The sequence below is a fragment of the Nelusetta ayraudi genome, unplaced genomic scaffold (genome assembly GCF_046127955.1).
Source record: "Nelusetta ayraudi isolate G7.1 ecotype Tasmania unplaced genomic scaffold, CSIRO-AGI_Nayr_v1 ptg000004l, whole genome shotgun sequence".
Lineage (NCBI taxonomy): Eukaryota > Metazoa > Chordata > Actinopteri > Tetraodontiformes > Monacanthidae > Nelusetta > Nelusetta ayraudi.
Genome location: NW_027466054.1, coordinates 3,353,039 through 3,372,554, shown reverse-complemented (window position 1 = coordinate 3,372,554; position 19,516 = coordinate 3,353,039). Strand labels below are relative to the sequence as shown.

The window sequence follows — 19,516 nt, the reverse complement described above, 5'->3', positions numbered from 1 at the left end:
GAAGCAGTAAGGTCATATCTACGATGGAACAAAAAATATATTTTTTTTTTTAATGGGAAGTGTTTCTCTTTGACATGTTACAATAGACCTTCCAAAAATTGTTGCTACATTTTTTTCAAACACATTATTAATTTTTGTCAGCTATCCACGATGTTAATGTTGCTGATTCTTATTTAGTCATTTGTTACATGTATTTAGTATAAAAAAAAACATTCACCATATATTTGTTTATCACAACAATAAGGAATACATTTAAATGTATGAATTATATGTTTCCGGCTGACGGGGTCAAACACAGCAATACCTGAAATTTAAACTTAATTCATGGACACAAACATGTTCAGATGCTTGCATTTGGTATTTATTGCAGACATGTGCAGACTCACCAGTCTACACGATGCTCATTCATTCATCGCGCCTGTTGCTTTCATTACTAGGAAGTGCAAACACAGCACTCACTTCTGCGTTCAGGTTACCCCTCTACTGTCGTCCCAGTCACCGAGGCGGCCTCGCGACACACAGTATATGTACAGTGCCAATATACAACATTACAGCCATTCGGGCACTTTTTTCTGACATTTATCCTTGACCTTTCATCATTACACTTTTCTCAGACCACCCCACCTTCTTTTAACCCTCAATATTTACACAAAAGCAAGCTCGGATACACTTAGTTTCCTTTCTGTAACTTAATAGTCTGCAGGTTTAACAGGGGGATGATTGTCAACATGATTTATGATGGGTTACAGTGCAACTCTGGGAAAGGAAAATAAATAATTTTAAACATTGAAAAGTGGGTCTTCTAACAAACCTATGTGGCGATCCTGCTGTCACCAGTGTTTTAGAGTGCAAGTGCAAAATGATCTGCAGATAATTTATAGAAGAGACAATTAAAACAAGTAGGAGGACTTTAAATTTTTTTTACTAAAGGCAATTTTTGAGTAGCTGGTTTACTGGCGTTGGCATGTAAGGCATCTTTTTTTCACAGGACAAACAGCATAATTTTAATTTAATAAATAATCTTAAAATAGGCATTTTGTAATATTGTAATGTTTTACGATGGAAAGTTGGTAATAGAGAAAAAAACATAACTGCAAATTTAAATTATTACACACTGAGTAACTTCCATGACCAATTAATTTGAATTATATTTTTAATTGTTGTTAATCAAATGTACAAATATAATTTAAACTTGACCAAATTGTAATAAAAAAAAAATCTAAATTTCCAATTTATTTTGACAAAACTCTTCCACATAACTACATCATTTTTTTTTAATGTCACTTATAATGACTGGGCAATTTTAACAAATTCTGACTTCACATATGGCACAATAACATGTATTTCACAGAAGTGAGGTACATAGACTGACCAGCAGCTCCAAATACCTTTAATATATGTTTGGTTTAAAAATAGCCATCTACATTTTGCATCATTCCTATGCTGGTACAACTGAATCAAGTATAGCACAATAGGCCTATGGTGCTGCAACATGTATTCAAAAGGAAACAGGTGAGAAGAACAACTGCTCAGCCTCACTGAGCACGAAGCACTTCCAAAATATGTGCTTGTCATCAGTTTGCTATTTCAGTGAAAACCTCCGTTCATACACAGTGATACAGTAGAGTCGATGGCGCGGGAACAAGGGAGACTGACTTTGCTGTGCGTGAAATGTCGCGACACGCCCAACACATGCTGTCTCTTCGCTCGTGTCTACAGCGGAGTAACATGACTCCCGGTTGTACGCTCACAGAATGCTGAAATGCCAAACATAACTTACAGCCACAAACACGTAAACATTCATATCCGCACGGCCCACATCTCATTACACAAAAGTGTAAAGTAAATCCAGACCAATAGAGGAAGTTATCCCCTTAGTGTCTCAGCTGGCTCTGACTCATTAGGCCCAGCACCAATGTTGTGTGAAACCGAGTGCCAGCTTGACTTCATTGAAGCAACACAACTCTGTGTGTTTCTCTGTTTTCTCACGTGTGAAACTGTGCAGTTAACATGTATTTGTTCACCATTTGTGCGTGTGCACTCGATTCATTTTGAAGGCGTCAGCAGCAGTTTGTGAGCCGTAGCACAGAAGTCATATGTACTCCAAGCAGACAATGTGCCACACACACACAGCTCATGGAAAACATGGAAGTGTTGGTGTGGAAAAACATAGTTCAAAAGTAGGATTATGGCACACGGCAGCGTCAGGTGCTCCGGTTGTTTTTACAGTAACTCAGTACAGCAAAAGCGTCAGTCTCAATTATTCATCCATCTTGGCAGCCGGCTCCACCTTGCACCTCATTTCAAAGCACGGAAAAACCTTTAGGCCACACTCAAAAAAAACAAATGGAGCAATTCAGTCTTTTTCTGTCCACAATCAGAGTAGCTCCATTAAGCAAAAGTGCATCGTCACACATTGACAAACTCTCAGCGGTGTGCTCCATAATTCATGAAATTCACAATTTGAGTTGATGACAAGCACATATCTGAGTAGTCATGAGCAGACTAATTTAATTAGTAACTGCTAATACAGTCAAGTCTTTGAACATCACTTTGTTTCCAAAATGTACTGAATTGTGGCTTCATTTTTCCTAATAAAATATGAACTAATGATAGTTTTTAATAACAGACTAGGGGAAATTATTTTTTGTGTTGCAGTACTGACATTGACCACTAGGTACAGTGTCAGACGTATGGCATACCACGTGTGCTGAAATGTTTGAACAAAAGCACATATTAATACATAAAGCTAAACAGATTTCACAGGTTAGTTGCAGTTACAAAATAATTCCTGTTTAGTCATTAAATATCACAAAAATTCATACCAGTACCATACACACTCATACAATGTTATATATACAGCAGATTGGATTTACAATCTGATTACGTTAACTATTGGGATATTTTTTCCACTTCTCTACTGCACAGTGCCACTGAATTCTGATCATAAAAAAAACACTTGTCACTTTAATAATACACCTGTTTCCTTTTGAATAGCAGTGCTTTAGAGCCCAAACAGCATTTCTAAACAGCAGCAGAATGGAAATATTACAAGCTGGTTCATATAGCAGCAAAATGACAGAGCTGAATGTGTTTTACCCCACAAAGTGCCTTAATGCACAGGTTACGATAGTGTCTGCCATGACAATGAACAGGGAAGAACAGGAAATAGAAAATATCGTTGCAGGAAGTTGTCCTGGGAAGCAGCTCACAGGTTGGACAGGGCAACGGGGAGAAAACTGCACTGTTGGTGATTGAAGGTGGATTCTTCTGTAGAATTGTCTAAAGATGAAAAAGGGGCATTGAATAAGTAGGAATACAATAAGAAATCATGAAGACATTGTCTAGAGCTGTGTTTTTCAACCACTGCGCTGTGGCACACTAGTGTACCACGAGATAACGTCAGGTGTATTGTCAAAAATGATCCAATTTCACTTAATTGGTTTCAAAAAATAGTAATGTTCTATTGTCGAGTGGCCGTGCTTTAAAAGGAATGTAATCCTGTTTTCCTTCCTCAATTCCTCCCAGGATATCAGCTTTGTGTGCCTCTAAACAGGCCCAGGTTTCACACTGAGTGAGTAAAAATAAATTAAGAGACTATTGTCATTATTAAGCTAAAAAAGTGGCATTTTAAAATATTTATGGTTGGTCGTGTGCCGTGGCTCAAAAAAGGTTGAAAAACACTGGTCTAGAGAGGCATGTTGTAGGTTGCATGCTGGGTCATTTCCTAACCCTATCTGCCAGATTCAAACCGACCAATTGCATTTGTTGCTGCTGTTTTACTCAGGTTATAACCAGTACGATTGCGTTATTATTTTCTTTTTTAATGGATAAAAACTCATGAGAGGTATTTACAACATGGATATGTTATAGCTGTTCCATTTCTCATCACATTAAATCTGCCAAAACAGTCCAAAGGCTTTTGAATTAGCCCGACTCGGTTGTCTTGAATTTGTTTAGGACTTCTCAGAGCAGCTAGAAATTGCTTTCTGGGTTGCCCCCCGCCCTCCTAAAAAAAAAAAAAAAATCCAATGCAACGTGAAGACCGGCTGAAAACACTTTTAATTGGAGGCAAGTTGAAATCGGAGCTCTGTAACTCATCATTTCCCTCTTGTAAATTAGACGGGCCAGGCTTGGCCAAATCGCCACACTGGCACGCTGCTGGGTTTGTTTACGTAGAAGTGTTGGAGGTCGGCGGTGCTCTCCGCCTCCTGTCTGCCCATTTAGGTAAAAACAGAGGGGGAGGGGGGCTATAAAAAGTTGACCCCACCTCAGCCCCCTCCTCCTCCACCCCTGCCCCCCACAGACTCGCCTCTTAGCTGGAGCTACAGCAGCATCTGATCCCTCCCAGCAGCTGTCCTCTCCCTGCATCAGCACAACAAATACTTTACATTGCCTGACCTTTTCCTCCCGCATCACTATCCCTGCCATGCCCCCTCGTCGCCCACGCTGCAAACACCCCTGCCACCAACACACACATACACACACACACACACACACATGAACACACACACGCGCGCCTGCCGTGTTCCTTTTCACGCCACAACTCACCCCCATGCGAGGCCCCCACCTGCAACGCACCCAGCTGACATGTATCCCTCATGCTCATGCAGTTGTATTATCTCTCCGACACATTAGCTGAGAATGGACCGTGACCGGCGGCATATGTGTGTTCTGCATGCATATTTCGGGAGAACCAGAGAACTGACAGGTTTGAATAAAGAGGGAGTGAGTTACAGTCTTTAACAAATTTTTCGTGAGCTTTTTCCTCTCGTCTTGTGTTCCTTTATTGGGTTTAAAAATAAGTTTGTCAAGCACATACAGAATCACGAGGTCTGTCCGCATTGTGTGACTTTTCTCATCTTTGCACTGCTGCCAAATACTTTTTCCAGGCTATAAAGAGCCCAATTGCACTTCTCATATGTATAAAAATACACTCATCACACGCAGTATTATCTCACGTCCTGAGCAGCTCAGTCAGCTGAGATGGAATGTGAGTGCATGTGCTCAAGAGCAGTCTGTATGTTGTTTCATTTGAGAACTTCAATATCTGTCTGAACAGTACATATTTTGACCAAAGGGACCTTGAGCTGAGTTCTGGTTTTGTTTTCAAAATGTTGATCAATTTCGGGATAGTGCTAAAGCAAGTGCTTAAAATGGAAACTTGCATGGCCAATAGCTGTGTAACAGTATTACAAAAACATTACAACCTATATAGCTTCGGAAAATTATTTAAAACATCAAAAACAAGGACCAATCACATGAACGACGATCAATCAACTCGGAGCAACTTCAGCATTTGCAGTACTGATTAGAAATAAAAATATTTGCACGATGTCACCGGCTGGAAAGTTCCCTGTGGTACTTTCGAACCCTGAGAATAAACCATGTAAACAAGCTCATCTCACACTATTAAAATAGCTGGACCGTGTGTAATGCCGAGAAAAGGGAACTCGCTCTGGACTGTGTCTGAAAATCCAGTCTCCCGACAAGTCAAGCCACAGCTCAGTGGAGTCGGGTTACCTGTCATGAAGCTACTGCATGTCTATTAACACTGACATGCCACCAAGCAGTGTGTTGGACAGTGGCTTTGTTAAAGTATGCAGTGATGGGAAAATGTTTACATTATCATATGGTATGTGTTAAATTAATTTACATTATTCAGCTTTAAAACACATGGAATGAACTGTCAAATAAGTAGATATAATTGTTTTTGTGTGAAATGTTTGGGAAAATTGTAAAGAACTAACAATTAATCATTTCAATTATCATTACTAGGATTTCTTTTTCATTGTCAAATGGAAAAACTGCACCAACATGGCTCTGGTCTAAGGCAGTCGAGTTTTTGCGTTTGCGGTCGAAGGAAATGAAAATAAAGTTCTCTGCTTTGTTAGAAAATGAAAGAAGCCAGAAAAAATACTAAGTGATGGTGTAGATCTTCTTTAGGTCATCGTACCTTTGATCTGATGAATCTCAACAGTTTGAAATGCTGTGGGTAAAAGTTTGTGTGGCTTGGAGGTAGCATGCATTGAACTTTCCGTCTTTCGTTTTGGAAATGAGGAGTTCTGTGGTTGGCGGCTATTTCCAAGACAGTGAGGGAGAATTCTCATTGAGAGCCAACAGACATATAGTTTATCAATATAAAGAGCTAAAGCCCTTTTTTCAAAATTTGCTATTAATTATTTCAAATATTTTTATCAAAGCCTATGAAATTTCAGGACGGTAGTAGGAGTGGGGCTGTGGACATCGTTGGGGTTTTAATACCTAAGGGTGTGCCTTACCATGTTCATCGTCCACATGCAAACCAGCAGTTGAGTGTGCACGTGCAACGTGTCGTGCACTAACTTACACGTACGACCGGATGCTCCTTGGTCACCGATGCTCCACCACGAAGCTCATCGTCGTTCCATCAAAAGAGGGCGGGGCAATGATCCTTGGACCTTGTTGCGTTGTGATGCTGATGACCGGCTTCCTGTTTGAACTGGGCGTGGCTCCTCGGGTGGTCACATGGCCCAGGCTCACAGGCTGGTGCGCCGGCCCATCGGCTGTTGCGCTGTAGTATGCACTCTCGCTTCCTGTCGTGGTCGTGTCCTGTCGATGGGTTTTGACAGTTTCTCCACCCATGTCCACAGGGAGAGCCTGTGTCTGCATCAGCAGCGACTGGGCCGAGAGGGTGGGCGACGGGATGATGCTCGGGTAGAACATATACGTTGGGGCGAATGCTCCGGGGTTGAGTGCCAGAGGGGACATAGAGAGCGGCACAGGGGTGACGGAGCTGACGGGGGCGACGGGAGAGTGAGGCATGGGTACGTCCACGTATTGGCCTGTTTCGGGATCAAAGAGTCTCTTTGTCACTGGCTGAATGGGGGTGTCCACTAGGTAGTAATGCCCTGTGGTTGGGTCCAAGAGCATCTTGCGCTGAGTTTGCTGTGCAATCTCCCCAGCAGATGACGTAGGGGACGCAGCCGCAGTGGTGGGAGACAAACACAAGACCTGCTGCCGAGCCGCTATTATCCCTGGGTGATGGTAAATGCTTGAGGCTGGGTACTCCATGATCAACGGGGACATTTTTGGTTCCGGTGTACCGATTTTCTTGACGTCTGAATCCACCTCCCGTGGAACAGGGTCTTGATTTGACTGTTTGATTTCATTCGTGCTCGCCGTCCTGGGAATAGTTAAATAGTTCTCAGAGTCTGAGCAGGCCTGTGCAGCTGGGGGGTTCGTGGGAATGATTTTAATCTTTCCCTGCTCCACTTGTTTGCTTTTACGAGGCTCTATCTTGACTGAGAGCGGAGCTGCTGGTGCCTTGGAGCTCTTCATTGTTAGTGACGTCTGCAGCACAGAGCTCTGAGGGACAGGGCTTTTAACTGATTTAATGCTGACCCGTGCCTGGTTGCCGACGTGAAGGATGCTTTTGTTGCTAAATGTTTGCTGGGTTGGAAGTTTCTCCGGGCCATAAGGAACTCCTTTATCCTCCATTGGTTTTCTTGCATCCGTTGCGAAAGATTGAGGATTCCTGTCTGCTGAGTCCAGTTCCTCTGATCCCTGCTCCTCCCTGGCAATGAGTGACAGCACGTGGCTGTCTGTGACAGGCCGCGGCGCTTGAGTTTTACGCTTCCATTCGTTTCTGTCAAAGACGTAGAGCTGCTCCATCGTTTTCACAGCAGCTTTAAGTTTCTCTAAGGCAGCCTGTTTGGGCACCGTTGGCTCATTCCTCCTCTCAGCCGCCTCAAACTTCTCCAGCCTCTGTTTCACCAGCTTGTTTTCACCACTTGGCTGATTTTCTGTCTGATCGGGATTGGCCTGTTTGGATATGACAGTTGGCGGCCTGCTGACTGCACAATGCAGTGGCGCGTGTTCACCTTGAGATGCTTCAGACAAGGTTGCTTCTTTCTGGGATGACTCGACCGTCTGCTGTTTAGTGTTGACAGACTGGCATTTGATCACGATCGGGGATGGTGACGGCTGCTTCACTGGCTCCGCCGTGGCCTTTTCTTCAGGTTTATCCGCAGCTGCGGAACACTTGCTCTCAGTGTTATCCAAGGAGACAAAGCGATATGAGCTTTTGACCAGCTTACGGACATCTCTGACATGATATATGGGAGCCTGAAACTTGCATTTGGTATCTCTGATGTCCCTAACAGTAAAATTTGGGGCTTTGTCAGATATGGACATAATGTGGTATTTTGCATCACCAGCTCCTCTGAATGTGTTGACTGTGTTGCCACCTATTTTGGGGGTTAACAAATTGGCTATGTTGAGCGTGCAGCCTTTGTTCTCCTTGACACTTCGCAGGCATATCTTAATCTCAGGGGTCTTAGCACCTTTTTCATTATCCTCTCTGCTTGTTTTAAACTCTTTTTCCGATGCATGGGCATCAGCAGGTGTGCCGGCCGCGGGCGCCGAGCTTGGCAGATCTCCTGAGAGACCTTTCTCTTTTGGACGGAGCTGGATGCTTGGAACAAAGAGCAGTTTTGTCAGCATGCTGCTGGTGTCCAACCCCTCCGTGGCCGCGGCCTGCATGTCGCTGACAGACGTGGGCTCAACCTCCTGGACGGCTTTCGTCTCATCTTCTTTCAGTAAATCAAAAGCGCTGCTCTGACTGTGGCCCAGCGCTACCTTGAGAGGTTCGGGTTGTAACGTTTCTAAATCATTTGGCACTTTGTTGCTCTGCAGCTCCTCTGCGGGCTCACAGGAACTGGATCTGCTGTGTTGATCTTCAGCAGAATTAACGGTGACACCCGAGCTGCATTCTGATGGTCGTCTTTGGCAGCTTCTCCCTTGACCCCTGTCTTTCATCCCGTCGTGATCTTTGAGTTGGAAACTCGGCGAGAGCGCCGGGTATGTGTCACATATCTCCCCCCTCTCCATTTTGCGCTCCTGTTCAAACTGCATCTTTTTGGAAATGACATTTTTCAGAAGGCTCGAGGCGAAAACGGCCCTCGTGTGCGTGCCTCCCATGCTCTCCGAGTGGTGATACTTCATCTCACAACCCGATCTGGCCAACACGGTCCCTGTGGCTTGGTTCGCGCGTGCTTTTTTGGTGCACCGTAGACGCCTGGCGCCATCGGACTCAGCAACATTGCAGCAGACATTCAGCGTGACTCCACGCTGCTGTGACTGATCTTTCAGCGCAATGTCCCTGCTGGATGAGGAAGAGCGATGAGAATTCATCCTTCCCCGCAGCGCGTCCGTTTGGGTTTGCACCGTTTTTGTGTCACCCGCGGACGTGTCGCGCCTCTTGCCCCCCTTGCTTACTTCTAACGTCGCGCTCGAAGTCTTGTGCGCGACTAGACTGCGCTCTCGCGCCCGCGACAGGTTCCCGTAATTCCAATCCACAAAGGCCGACCATTTATTGAGCCCATATTCTGACACGGAGGATTCACTGGAGGTGCTAAGATTGATGGCGTCGAAGTACGGACATGCCAGGCTGCGGAACGACTTGGCTGTTAAATTACGCACCTCTTTATCGGCGTCGTCCAGCTCGCTGATGGAACTGGACGCTCCGCTGGAATACTCGATGTCTTTCCGCCTGAGTTTGGTTGCGAGGTGCTGACGGCCCGGAGCAGGGATGAAATATTGGGTCCTGTCGCAAAAAGGAACGGGTCTCGCGCCGGAGCTCACGAATGCGAGCTGGCCCCCGTCTCCAAACTCTTTGGTGCTGCTCTCAAAAATGCTGACTGGCTCGTTCAGCGCCCTGGAGGTCGCCTTGATTGACAGGTGGATTTCCCCCACGCTGCTGGGCTCCCCGCTTTGGTTCTTACCCACACTTTCGTCCGAACTGCCGCACTTGTCCGAGTCGCACAGATCACTGTCCTCCTCCTGCTCGGTGCTGCCAAACGCGCCGCCGAGTTTGGACTGCACTTTGGCCTGACTCCTGCGCTCCAGTATCAATATCCCCTCCTGCGCGTCCTCGCTCTCGAACGGCGCGTAGTCCACGAACGAATAGACCAGGTTGTTGTCTTCGAAGTCCCAGCAGGTCCCGCGCCCCAGGTCGTAATCCACGTCGTGATCGAGCTCGGTCAGCTGGATCTCGTGCGTCGTGATGTAATGCGACTCGTCCTCCACGGTCTCGGAGCCGCAGTGGTCCGAGAGCGCCGCGCTGCTGCTGGCGCCGTCGTCAGACTCGGCCTTGCTGTTCAGATACATGTCCGTGTAGTGGAGCTCGTCCGTCTCGCTGCATGCGCTCTCGCTGCCGTCACCCGACGCGGACTCGGCGCGCCGCTGCCTCTCATTCTCCGAGTCCCGATCGGCGTTGTCGACTTTGGTCAGAGTTTCCAAAACAGGCCCGGGGACAGTGACCCAGTTGTCCTCTAGCTGCGCCTCAGCTGAGTCCTCGGGACCGAGTTGGTGGCGCTCGTTTTGCCTGGATCCGTCGCATTTTACCACCGACAGCTGGTTCCCCTCGCCGGTGAAACTCACCCGCACGGTTTTGGCACAGTCCGGTTTCACGTCCAGATCCACGTAGTTGGACTCGTCGCTGTGGGTCTCGCCGGCGGCCTTGTCCTTATCCTTGTCCTCTGGGAGCGGCTTCGTGTGAAATCCGGGCACATCTTGGTAGGCGAGAGTTTCCTCCACCGCTTCCATTTAGTCCGCTCTTACGGCGTGGTGGTGGTCCTACGGCGTTATCCCGACACGGGACGGAAAACTCTGCAGGCTGGAGCGACTTGGGGGGCGGGGGAGGGGTGTGTGTGTGCATGGAGGGGAGAGTGGGTGTGTGACAGAACGAGGGAGGGAGACAGACTCATGGGGGAGTCCCAGGAAAGTCCCGCCATGGTCTGTCTCTCTCTCTCTCTCTCTCTGGGTCTCCGCTGCGTTTTCAGCGTCGTTTCAGCACCTTTTCCAGGAGAACAGCTCCGCTCCGCGATCCCCCCCCTTTTTGCTATTTTCTTTCTTTACACATACAGGCACAAGTGAGTTTTGTAGTAAAAGTACAATGTAGGTTGACATTTCTCATATCGTCATTGTCAGAGTTTGATCTTATATCCTAAACTCTAGCCTTTGTATGATTCAAACAAAATCTATACAACACCATGGCCATTGTATTAGTATGCAGTTCCTGAAATAAAGTATGAGCAAAAGACATTAAGAACTTCTCACATTTCTGCAGGAGTTTGTTGACAGACCATTGACGGGTCATTAAAGCCTCGTGTTTACAGTCCACAGCGTCACAGCAGGACTCTCTGAACACAAATGAAAATTACAGCCAACTGTCTTGAACGGATGTCACCAGATTTACATCTTTTCACAATGACAGAAATTTGGAGCACAATTAACAATCAAGAAAAACAGATACAATGACACATGGACTTGCAATGTGGCTTATGTTGTTATGCTCACGGAGTGAGTAGTCGAGAACCTTGTATTCAACATTTGGGAGAATCCACAAATGAAAGCACATCATTGTGCCTTGATAGATGTGCACCATTGACACGGTGTTCTGCCAGTTCACCAAAGCAGCTGTCTCTCTATGATGGAAAAAATTTCTCCAGCAGTTGGTGCCAGTCACTTGTGAAAAAATAGGGGTATCAATTTGACTGCACGTGTAAATTAAGATTTCTATTAATGTTGTATCACTTGTTTTCCAACAGCCACTAGGGTTGGAAATACAGGAATGAAGGACAGTGTTTAATAACCATGCTTTTCGTGCGTGTTATGCCTGCTGTTATGATTTCTTGCGTGGTAATGATCCAGTCATTAGAGCTTTGTCTAAGTGTTAAAGACACAACTGTTGTTTCTGGACGGGGCCTCATATTGGCGGTATGCAGCGCACAGGGGTTGGGCCAACAGTTGCTGCATGTAGAGGGCACACTGACAGCCATATCAAGGACAGAGGCCACCAATGTACCTTCTCGTTATCTCCAGATCGCACTTTCAACTATTCAATTCAGTGAAGTGTTGTGCTATATTTGTGCAACCCCTGTAGTTACATTGTATAATGCTATATACAATGTATATATATATATATATATATATATATATATATATATATATATATATATATATATATATATATATATATATATATATGTACCAAATATTGTCTCCAGTTGAGCATTATTACATTTAATCAAAAAGCAAGAAAGGCAAATACATAAATAAATAAATAAATAAATAAATAAATTATTGGATACTTTTACTGTTTCCTCTGTTTTTGTGCTCCAGAATGAGCGTGCAGGCTGGTGAAGGGCTGAGCTCCACAAAGCTGATAAATTTAGTCAGCTATTTAAAATGAGACACAGCTCACACACGCATGCTGAGATCAGTTTCTTACAGTGGCTACATTAAAACAGCAGGTGTCGTATCATGACTGTCACTAATGAGGCTCCCAAATAGTCAGCGTGAGGGCTGTCTAACTCTTGCTCTCACCCTCACACATTGGTTGGTGAGGCAGAATACAAAGTATGTAACTGTTGTGAATAAAAATAGTAATTAGTGATGATTTGAAAAGTAAACAAGTGTTTTGTGTCTGTTGTTTTTGTCATTTTAAGCTGCCAGTATAAGTTGGCCGTGATTGGTCGATGGGGGTGGATTTTGTCACCTTAGTGTCTTGCATATTTTGTTTAGTGCATCATTTTAAAAAATAATATTAGGCATCAGAGCAGTAGGAGATCAGACCCGAGTGACAAACAACTGCTGATCTGGTGACACAAACTTTAAAATTAAAGATATTAAGAGTGAAAACAGTCGATGCAACAACCCAGTCATAGTTATGACATTTCCTGGTTTGTTTTGGGTAACATAATGTACTAATTCAAAAAACATGTAACTAAAATTAATTTAACATTAGTTTAATGAAACAATTAAATCTTAAAATAGTTTTGATAGTTCTGATTTAATTTTTTTGTAGTTCAGTTAAGTTGGGGGATTTTGTACTTTCATGCTTATATTGCTTATGTGCTTATAAATATTGATTATTTAAAGCAGAATCTAATGCGCAGAAAATGAAATGCAAGACATGCTCAACAATGGAATCAAAGAAGAATTAAACAGCATTAAAAATCATTGGTGATTTAAAATAAAAAACTGCATCATTTCAAGTGCATTAAAGATGACATTTTCATGTGAGGTTGTCTGTCCGCTCATGAGGTGTCACTTAGATCTCAAAAAATTGATTTCATTGGAGACAGGATGGGAGTAACATGATAACATGGTTTGCTTTGCATATTTCATTTAATGAAGAGATCTTGTCGCTTCAGTTTCATTCTGAAACAGCTGAAACATTTACTCAGAGCTCTCTGACTGTTCAGTTTTCTTCATGCTACTTTAGAAAACTTTTTGTTTGTTACTTGAATATCATTTTACTGCACAATAAATTAGAGAAAAAAAATCCCAGCCCTAACATTTTGATAGACTGGCAGTGATGCTGAATTTTCCGCCTACAGACTGCTGAGTCTTCTGCAAAGCCTTACTGGGAACTGGAGACGTTTGAGAGCTTGAGCACCTGCTGTGAGGCAGTCACCAACCGCCAGACACCTCACTAGTGCAGTTTACCTCCTCCCCAAACCTCCAGGGTTTCACAGTTCAAAGGTTAAAGGGTCCTCTTTGGATTTGAGGGTGTCATACAGGAGTGAGTTTAGTTGATGAAAGTGATTAGAGAGTTACCCACCCACAGAGAGTGACAATTCACTTAGGGAAGAAAAATGATCTCTGGCTGGTTTAGTGTGTAAAATATCATTTGAATAGACTGAAAAATACCACAATGTCACATTCAAAATGTAGCCCATAGAAATAGTTTGAAAAGTACTGCGCCACTGACTTTTTCAAATTGAAATAATGTTTTTGACAAAATACAATAAAGATTTTACAGTGTTAAGTTAATAAGAGCATTCAAGCAGATTTAAATGATGTGAAAAAATTATTGTATGCATTAATTTATATCTATAGCAACCTTAATTTGCTTACATTATTATTGGCAAAATGGCTGATAATCATATTAGTGTTTGTTTGAGCTTAAATGTGTTATGATGCATTACAATTGGACCGTTCTTATTTGTGCATCTTTTTATGGGGTGCCTTTTTAAAGAAATAATAATTAAAAAAAATAAAATAAAAAAAAAGACACCTGATCAGAAATTCCTTGACCTTTTTGGTCGGCCGAAGAAACCAAGGACTTTTCCTGAGGCAGCTGCTTTTTTTCTTTTGTTTGATAAGGCACTTCATGCAGTAAAAAACAATTCAGGCCAATGTAAGTCGAATGTCTTCTGTGTCATAGTCCCAGACCACCCCGCCGTTCCAACTGTTTTGAATGTTCTCATAACATGTCATTCGTCTGGCACCCGCTGTTTGTTAACGGTGGCCGGTTGATTTGCGAGCGAAGCAAGCTGAAAGCAGCTCACTTTATTGTCTTCATAAAGTTGTGCAAACATCCAAAGCATGATCAAAATGCACCAATGTGAGATTCACGGTAACATAAGTCATGACTGACACCCATCTCGTGATACGTGTACCAACTGCTGAATGATGAGTGCCTGATGCAGGCTGTTTGCATTTAAGAAAAATGAAAATAAAATTCCAAAAATAATCGCCAGCTGTTGCTGCGCCATCCTTAATCACATATCGATGGCAGTCGAGAAAGACGGAGACGGGGAGATGCATGCTGTGGCGTCATCTGGTTTCAGCTTGCACTATACTCTCGACTAAAAACAGCATTGCCAGATGAGAACTGCAGTGAATTATGCCAGCGATGGCATACACGTACGCTTGCTCTCTTCTGGCTCTGGGTATTTGGTTTCACTCAGGCTCATAAACTACTGGTCCTCCTGCAAAGGTCAGCACCTTGTTAGGGCCTACTGTAATAACTTACAACCCCATTGTTCAGCAAACGGAAGCTGCTTTGAACATCTGTAAAACGTGAACATGAGAGAAACTGATTTAATAAGAAAGCGCTGTGACTGGTCCAGTAACGATTACCATGCAAAATTACCCTTCTTTAAACTTTTTTATTTTTTTTTTTTTTTACTTTTTTGAGTGTAGGTGTTTCCCACCGAGGAGAAAAACCCTAACCTTCTGCTTTTGTTTACCTTGTCGAAATTATTTTTAGTTTGTCGGCATCTGCCCTCTAGCGGCTGTTCAAGTGAATGAGCGTGCTGCAGTTTTTGTTCAAACAGATGCAGATGGACCTTGGTTTCGACTCAGTCTTCTCTGGATGCTTTCTACTGGTTCTTCTTCTTCTTCTTGTAGATTTGCTTGCAGACATCCTATTGATGACGTGTAACTTAAAGCCAATATAGTTTGGGTTAAATCTAGTAAGCGTTCCAAAAAGTTGCTTTTATTTTGTGTGTGTGTGTGTGTGTGTGGGGGGGGGGGGGGGGGGGGGGGGGGAACACTGATGACTAAATATTGCGACGGTGTCCAAATTATTGAAGCAATTGGCAATGAAATAAACAACAGCGCGCGCTCCCGCGAGGTGCGCTGGAATCTCGGCGGCGCGGCGTGGCGCGGCGCGGCGCGGCACCCCCTCCCACCACCGTCCGGAGCGGGGCACTCCTTCCAGGACCCTGCCGCAGTTGTATCAGCCTGTGTCAGGACTTTCCTCCGTAACTGCTGCATTCTGATGACGTCCGGGCCGCCGTCGCCGCAACCACCACCGCCGCCTCCCTGCCTCGCTGCCTTTAATGGTCCAGAAGAGTCATGGCACGTCCTGGCCGCTGGCTGCTCGTCGGCCTCGCACTCCTGTGCGTTTCAGGCGCAGCGCTGTGCAAGAGGAATTTCAGGTGTCCTTCAGGATGCTCCTGCACCAAGGACACCATCGTGTGTGTCGGTGCCACGCAGATCCCCCGGACCATCCCTAATGACATCGCCTCTCTGTGAGTAACTGCTGATGATGTGCTGTGCCCTGCATGCTGCATCACAGTTGGCACTGCCACAGTGAACAATGGCAGAGCTGTGATTGTGTCGTTTGTGTCTGTGTGCCGACAGGAGTTTGGTTAATGGATCCATATCTGAAATTACAGAGGGGATGTTTGCACTCATGCCCTCTCTGCAGCTACTGTAAGTAGCCAAAAGCAGCGTTTAGATGTGCAGACGCTGCAATAAAAATCCCTTCCACTCCCACTTTTCTCCTGATGTCTGTTTTCTTTCTTCCCCAACAGACTTCTAAATGCAAATTCTTTGACAACGATCAGAGATGACGCTTTCTCTGGACTCCCTCATCTCGAATATCTGTGAGCATTTTGGGTTCACATAAATGATTTAACATCCTAAAGACCTTATAACAATCATTATAAACATGTATGAAATGTCCGCATGATATGCATACACGTGGTAGATCTTGCTTTAATTTAAACTCTTTTTGCCTCTCCACACTGATACGCACCATTTTGAACAGATTCGTCGAGGGCAACAAGATAGAAAGCATCACTAAAAATGCCTTCCGTGGTCTCAGAGATTTGACTCACCTGTAAGTCTGCTTTTGTTGTCAAATGGCAGAAGCACCTGCACCATCAATCGTTTTTTTCTGACATTTACAGCAGAGACAGACTTTTTGAGTAATTTAACATAAAAAAAACCCCCCCAAAAAACAGAGTGCAATTGTGTTCAAAGCTCTTTTGTCTCTGGTTCAGATCGCTTGCCAACAACAAGATGAGGTCACTACCAAGAGACCTCTTCTTTGACTTGGACTCTCTGCTGGAAGTGTGAGTAAGCAGTTGTGGTCTCAGCAGCCGGCCTGTGTTTGTTCTGCACAATTTAAAGTTGGCTGTCATGTATTTAAATACATGTAATCATCAAAGAGCGCAAATAGAATTGGCCTCAGCAGTCAAACGCAACTAAACTCAACTTAAAAAACTTAATTTATCCCCAAAGGGCAAGTCAGTGTCCACAGTCCACCAACCACATGTATTGATTCTTTCTCACCGCCTCAGTTACAAGGACCAGGAGGAACCAATAATGTGACATGTGACAGTGAGATGTGACATGAACAAGGCAGAGAGCAGATATATGATCAAAATCTGTCATTGCCTGTAGACTTTAGCTATAGAAGAATAGAGGTTAACGGACCTGTACAGAAGGTAATTCTAAAACCAATGCATTCTTATGAACACAAATAATAATAATAATATAAAGGTTAAGAAAAAGGTGCATGTGAATACAAAACAAAAAAAATATTGGGCTGAAAGAGGAAAAAAGTCCACATTGTTAGGAGCACTTAAAGGATTTCTGATTTGCTCCAAACAGCTGTAGTTCTCATTTCACTTTGCATTCTGTTTTCTAACAAATATTTATTAGCGTTGACTGTCCAAGCATATTTCGCAGATAATGTTGACTCTATCACTTACACGCTAGGGATTTGCGAGGAAACTCATTCCAGTGCAACTGTGAGAACAAGTGGCTGATGACGTGGCTGAAAAACACAAACGCCACAGTATTGGATGTCCTCTGTGCTGGCCCCAGCGACATGAAGGACAAGCGGCTCAACGATCTTCCCATTCCGCCAGGCGGGTGCATCTCCACAGGTACACACGCTGGAACGGCGGAGCGAGAGGAATATGGAACGGTAGAGAAAAGAAAGATCAATGAAAATCAATGAAAACATCTAAATAATGCAGTAGGTTTCAGTTGTCTGAAACAGAAACGCCATTCAGGCGTCTAACACGTGCTCACTTACACCTCAGAATAGGCACACTCACCACAACAAATGTGTCAACAGTGTTAATTTATTAGTTTTGCCCATAAATGATGAACTATCAAATCAAATAAAGCAAACACAAACACAAACATCAAAATCTTGATTTTACAAAGTGCATGAATAAGGCATTTTAAAGAATTTATGGTCTAGACAAAGCACAACGAGACATAACATCAACACTTGTCTAGCAGATTGTGTTTTTTGTGTGCATCCCGCAGACTTTGTGCGTCACCAGTCCATTCCCATTCAGTCCATGTCGGCAGACATATTCACCTTCAAAGAGGACATCTTTGTGGCGATGGCTGCCCCGAACTCCAACAGCTGTGTGATCATGGAGTGGGATCACATTGAAATGAACTTCAGGAAATTGGACAACATAACAGGTGCAATAAGCCTGTTGGTGTTGCATGTTGTCATCCATTTGTGTTACAAAAACAAAAACAAAAGTAAATTCTGCCCAGAAATCTGTCTATGCTTTAATACAATTCCAATATTGTATCCTCAACAGGGAAGTCTGTTGTTGGATGCAGGTCGGTCCTGATCAATGACCACGTCTTGATCATTGTCACCCAACTCTTTGAAGGCTCCCATATTTACAAGTTCGACGATCAGCAGAACAAATTCATCAAGTTCCAAACTGTCGAGGTCATTAACATCTCAAAGCCAAACGACATTGAGGTCTTCCACATGGACGGAGACTGGTACTTTGTGATCGTGGACAGCTCCAAGGCTGGCCTGTCCACTCTGTACAAGTGGACCGACCAGCCAGAGCGCAACGAAACTGGTTTCTTCTCCTACCAGTACCTCCACGAGTGGTTCCGCGACACAGATGCCGAGTTTGTCGAGGTGGACGGGAAGTCCTACCTTATCATGGCCAGTCGCTCCCAGCCGCCCGTCATCTTCCTGTGGAACAAGAGCACCCTGAAGTTCATTTTCCACGATGATATCCCACTCGTTGAGGATGTGGTGGCAGTCAAAGCTTTCCAGCAGGGGAAGGATTTGTACTTGGCCATGACATGCTACATTGGTGACTCCAAAGTCCTCAAATGGGCCAATAAGCAGTTCACCGAGCTACAGGCTCTGCCTTCTCGAGGAGCCATGGTGCTCCAGCCTTTCTCCTTCGCCGACAGGCTCTACCTCGCCCTGGGAAGCGACTACTCTTTCACACAAATCTTCCTGTGGGATGAAGAGAGCAAAACATTTCACAAGTTCAAGGACATTTACGTGCAGTCGCCCCGTTCTTTCATACCGGTGACCACAGACCGCAGGAATTTCATCTTTTCCTCAAGCCTTAAGGGAAAGTCGATGGTTTTTGAGCATGTCATTGTGGATTTGAGCCTGTAAACGCACTGTTGGGAATGTTACAAAGGGACCCCACATTTGCTGTATGCTGTTCTGCTAACTTTGCAGCTAGATGTTCTGCGTGAGATTTGTTTGGCGCGTTTTAAGTTGTTGGGGAAAAAATTGCTAATGGCTCTGATTCTGCTAAGATACTCAAACCGCCAGTTGAAAGATATGCAAAGTTCTCTGTTCACTGTTTGAAAGAAGAAAAAAATCAAAGCAGGGTTGTGCCTTTCTGCTACAACCTTCTATCAGTGTGCATGAAAATTAGGTTTTCTTCCAAAATAGCAGTATGCATCACTTTGACATGATATCATGAGCTTAAGGCCTTACTGTATGACACAACTAGCTGCTGCTGTTTGAACAGAGTGCCTGATTAATATTAAGGCAAAAGTGCATTTACTTTTGATTCCTATGCAAGATGTTCTGAACGTCGCTCTGAATTCCAGTCATGTGTAAAACGTTGCGCTGTTGGATGATTTGAATCGATTTTATCTCTTATTTTGAATGAGTCACAATTAAAAAGTGAGCTCTTATTTTCTTTAC

General features: G+C 44.1%; 2 protein-coding genes across 2 annotated transcripts; one reads left to right on the top strand and one right to left on the bottom strand.

Annotated features, from left to right (window-relative positions):
* Positions 1-343: 343 nt before the first annotated feature.
* cunh4orf54 (chromosome unknown C4orf54 homolog) lies at positions 344-11,979 on the bottom strand. Its single transcript, XM_076044713.1, has 2 exons — positions 6,350-11,979; positions 344-3,282 (listed from the first exon to the last, which is right to left on the bottom strand). The coding sequence occupies exon 1, from the start codon at positions 10,585-10,587 to the stop codon at positions 6,373-6,375; it is 4,215 nt and encodes a 1,404-aa protein (XP_075900828.1). The 5' UTR covers positions 10,588-11,979; the 3' UTR covers positions 344-3,282; positions 6,350-6,372.
* Positions 11,980-15,462: 3,483 nt separating this feature from the next.
* LOC142900470 (leucine-rich repeat LGI family member 2-like) lies at positions 15,463-19,159 on the top strand. Its single transcript, XM_076044769.1, has 8 exons — positions 15,463-15,809; positions 15,922-15,993; positions 16,095-16,166; positions 16,331-16,402; positions 16,566-16,637; positions 17,287-17,456; positions 17,848-18,012; positions 18,138-19,159. Exons 1-8 carry the CDS (start codon positions 15,634-15,636, stop codon positions 18,971-18,973), a joined length of 1,635 nt encoding a protein of 544 aa, XP_075900884.1. The 5' UTR covers positions 15,463-15,633; the 3' UTR covers positions 18,974-19,159.
* Positions 19,160-19,516: the final 357 nt, after the last annotated feature.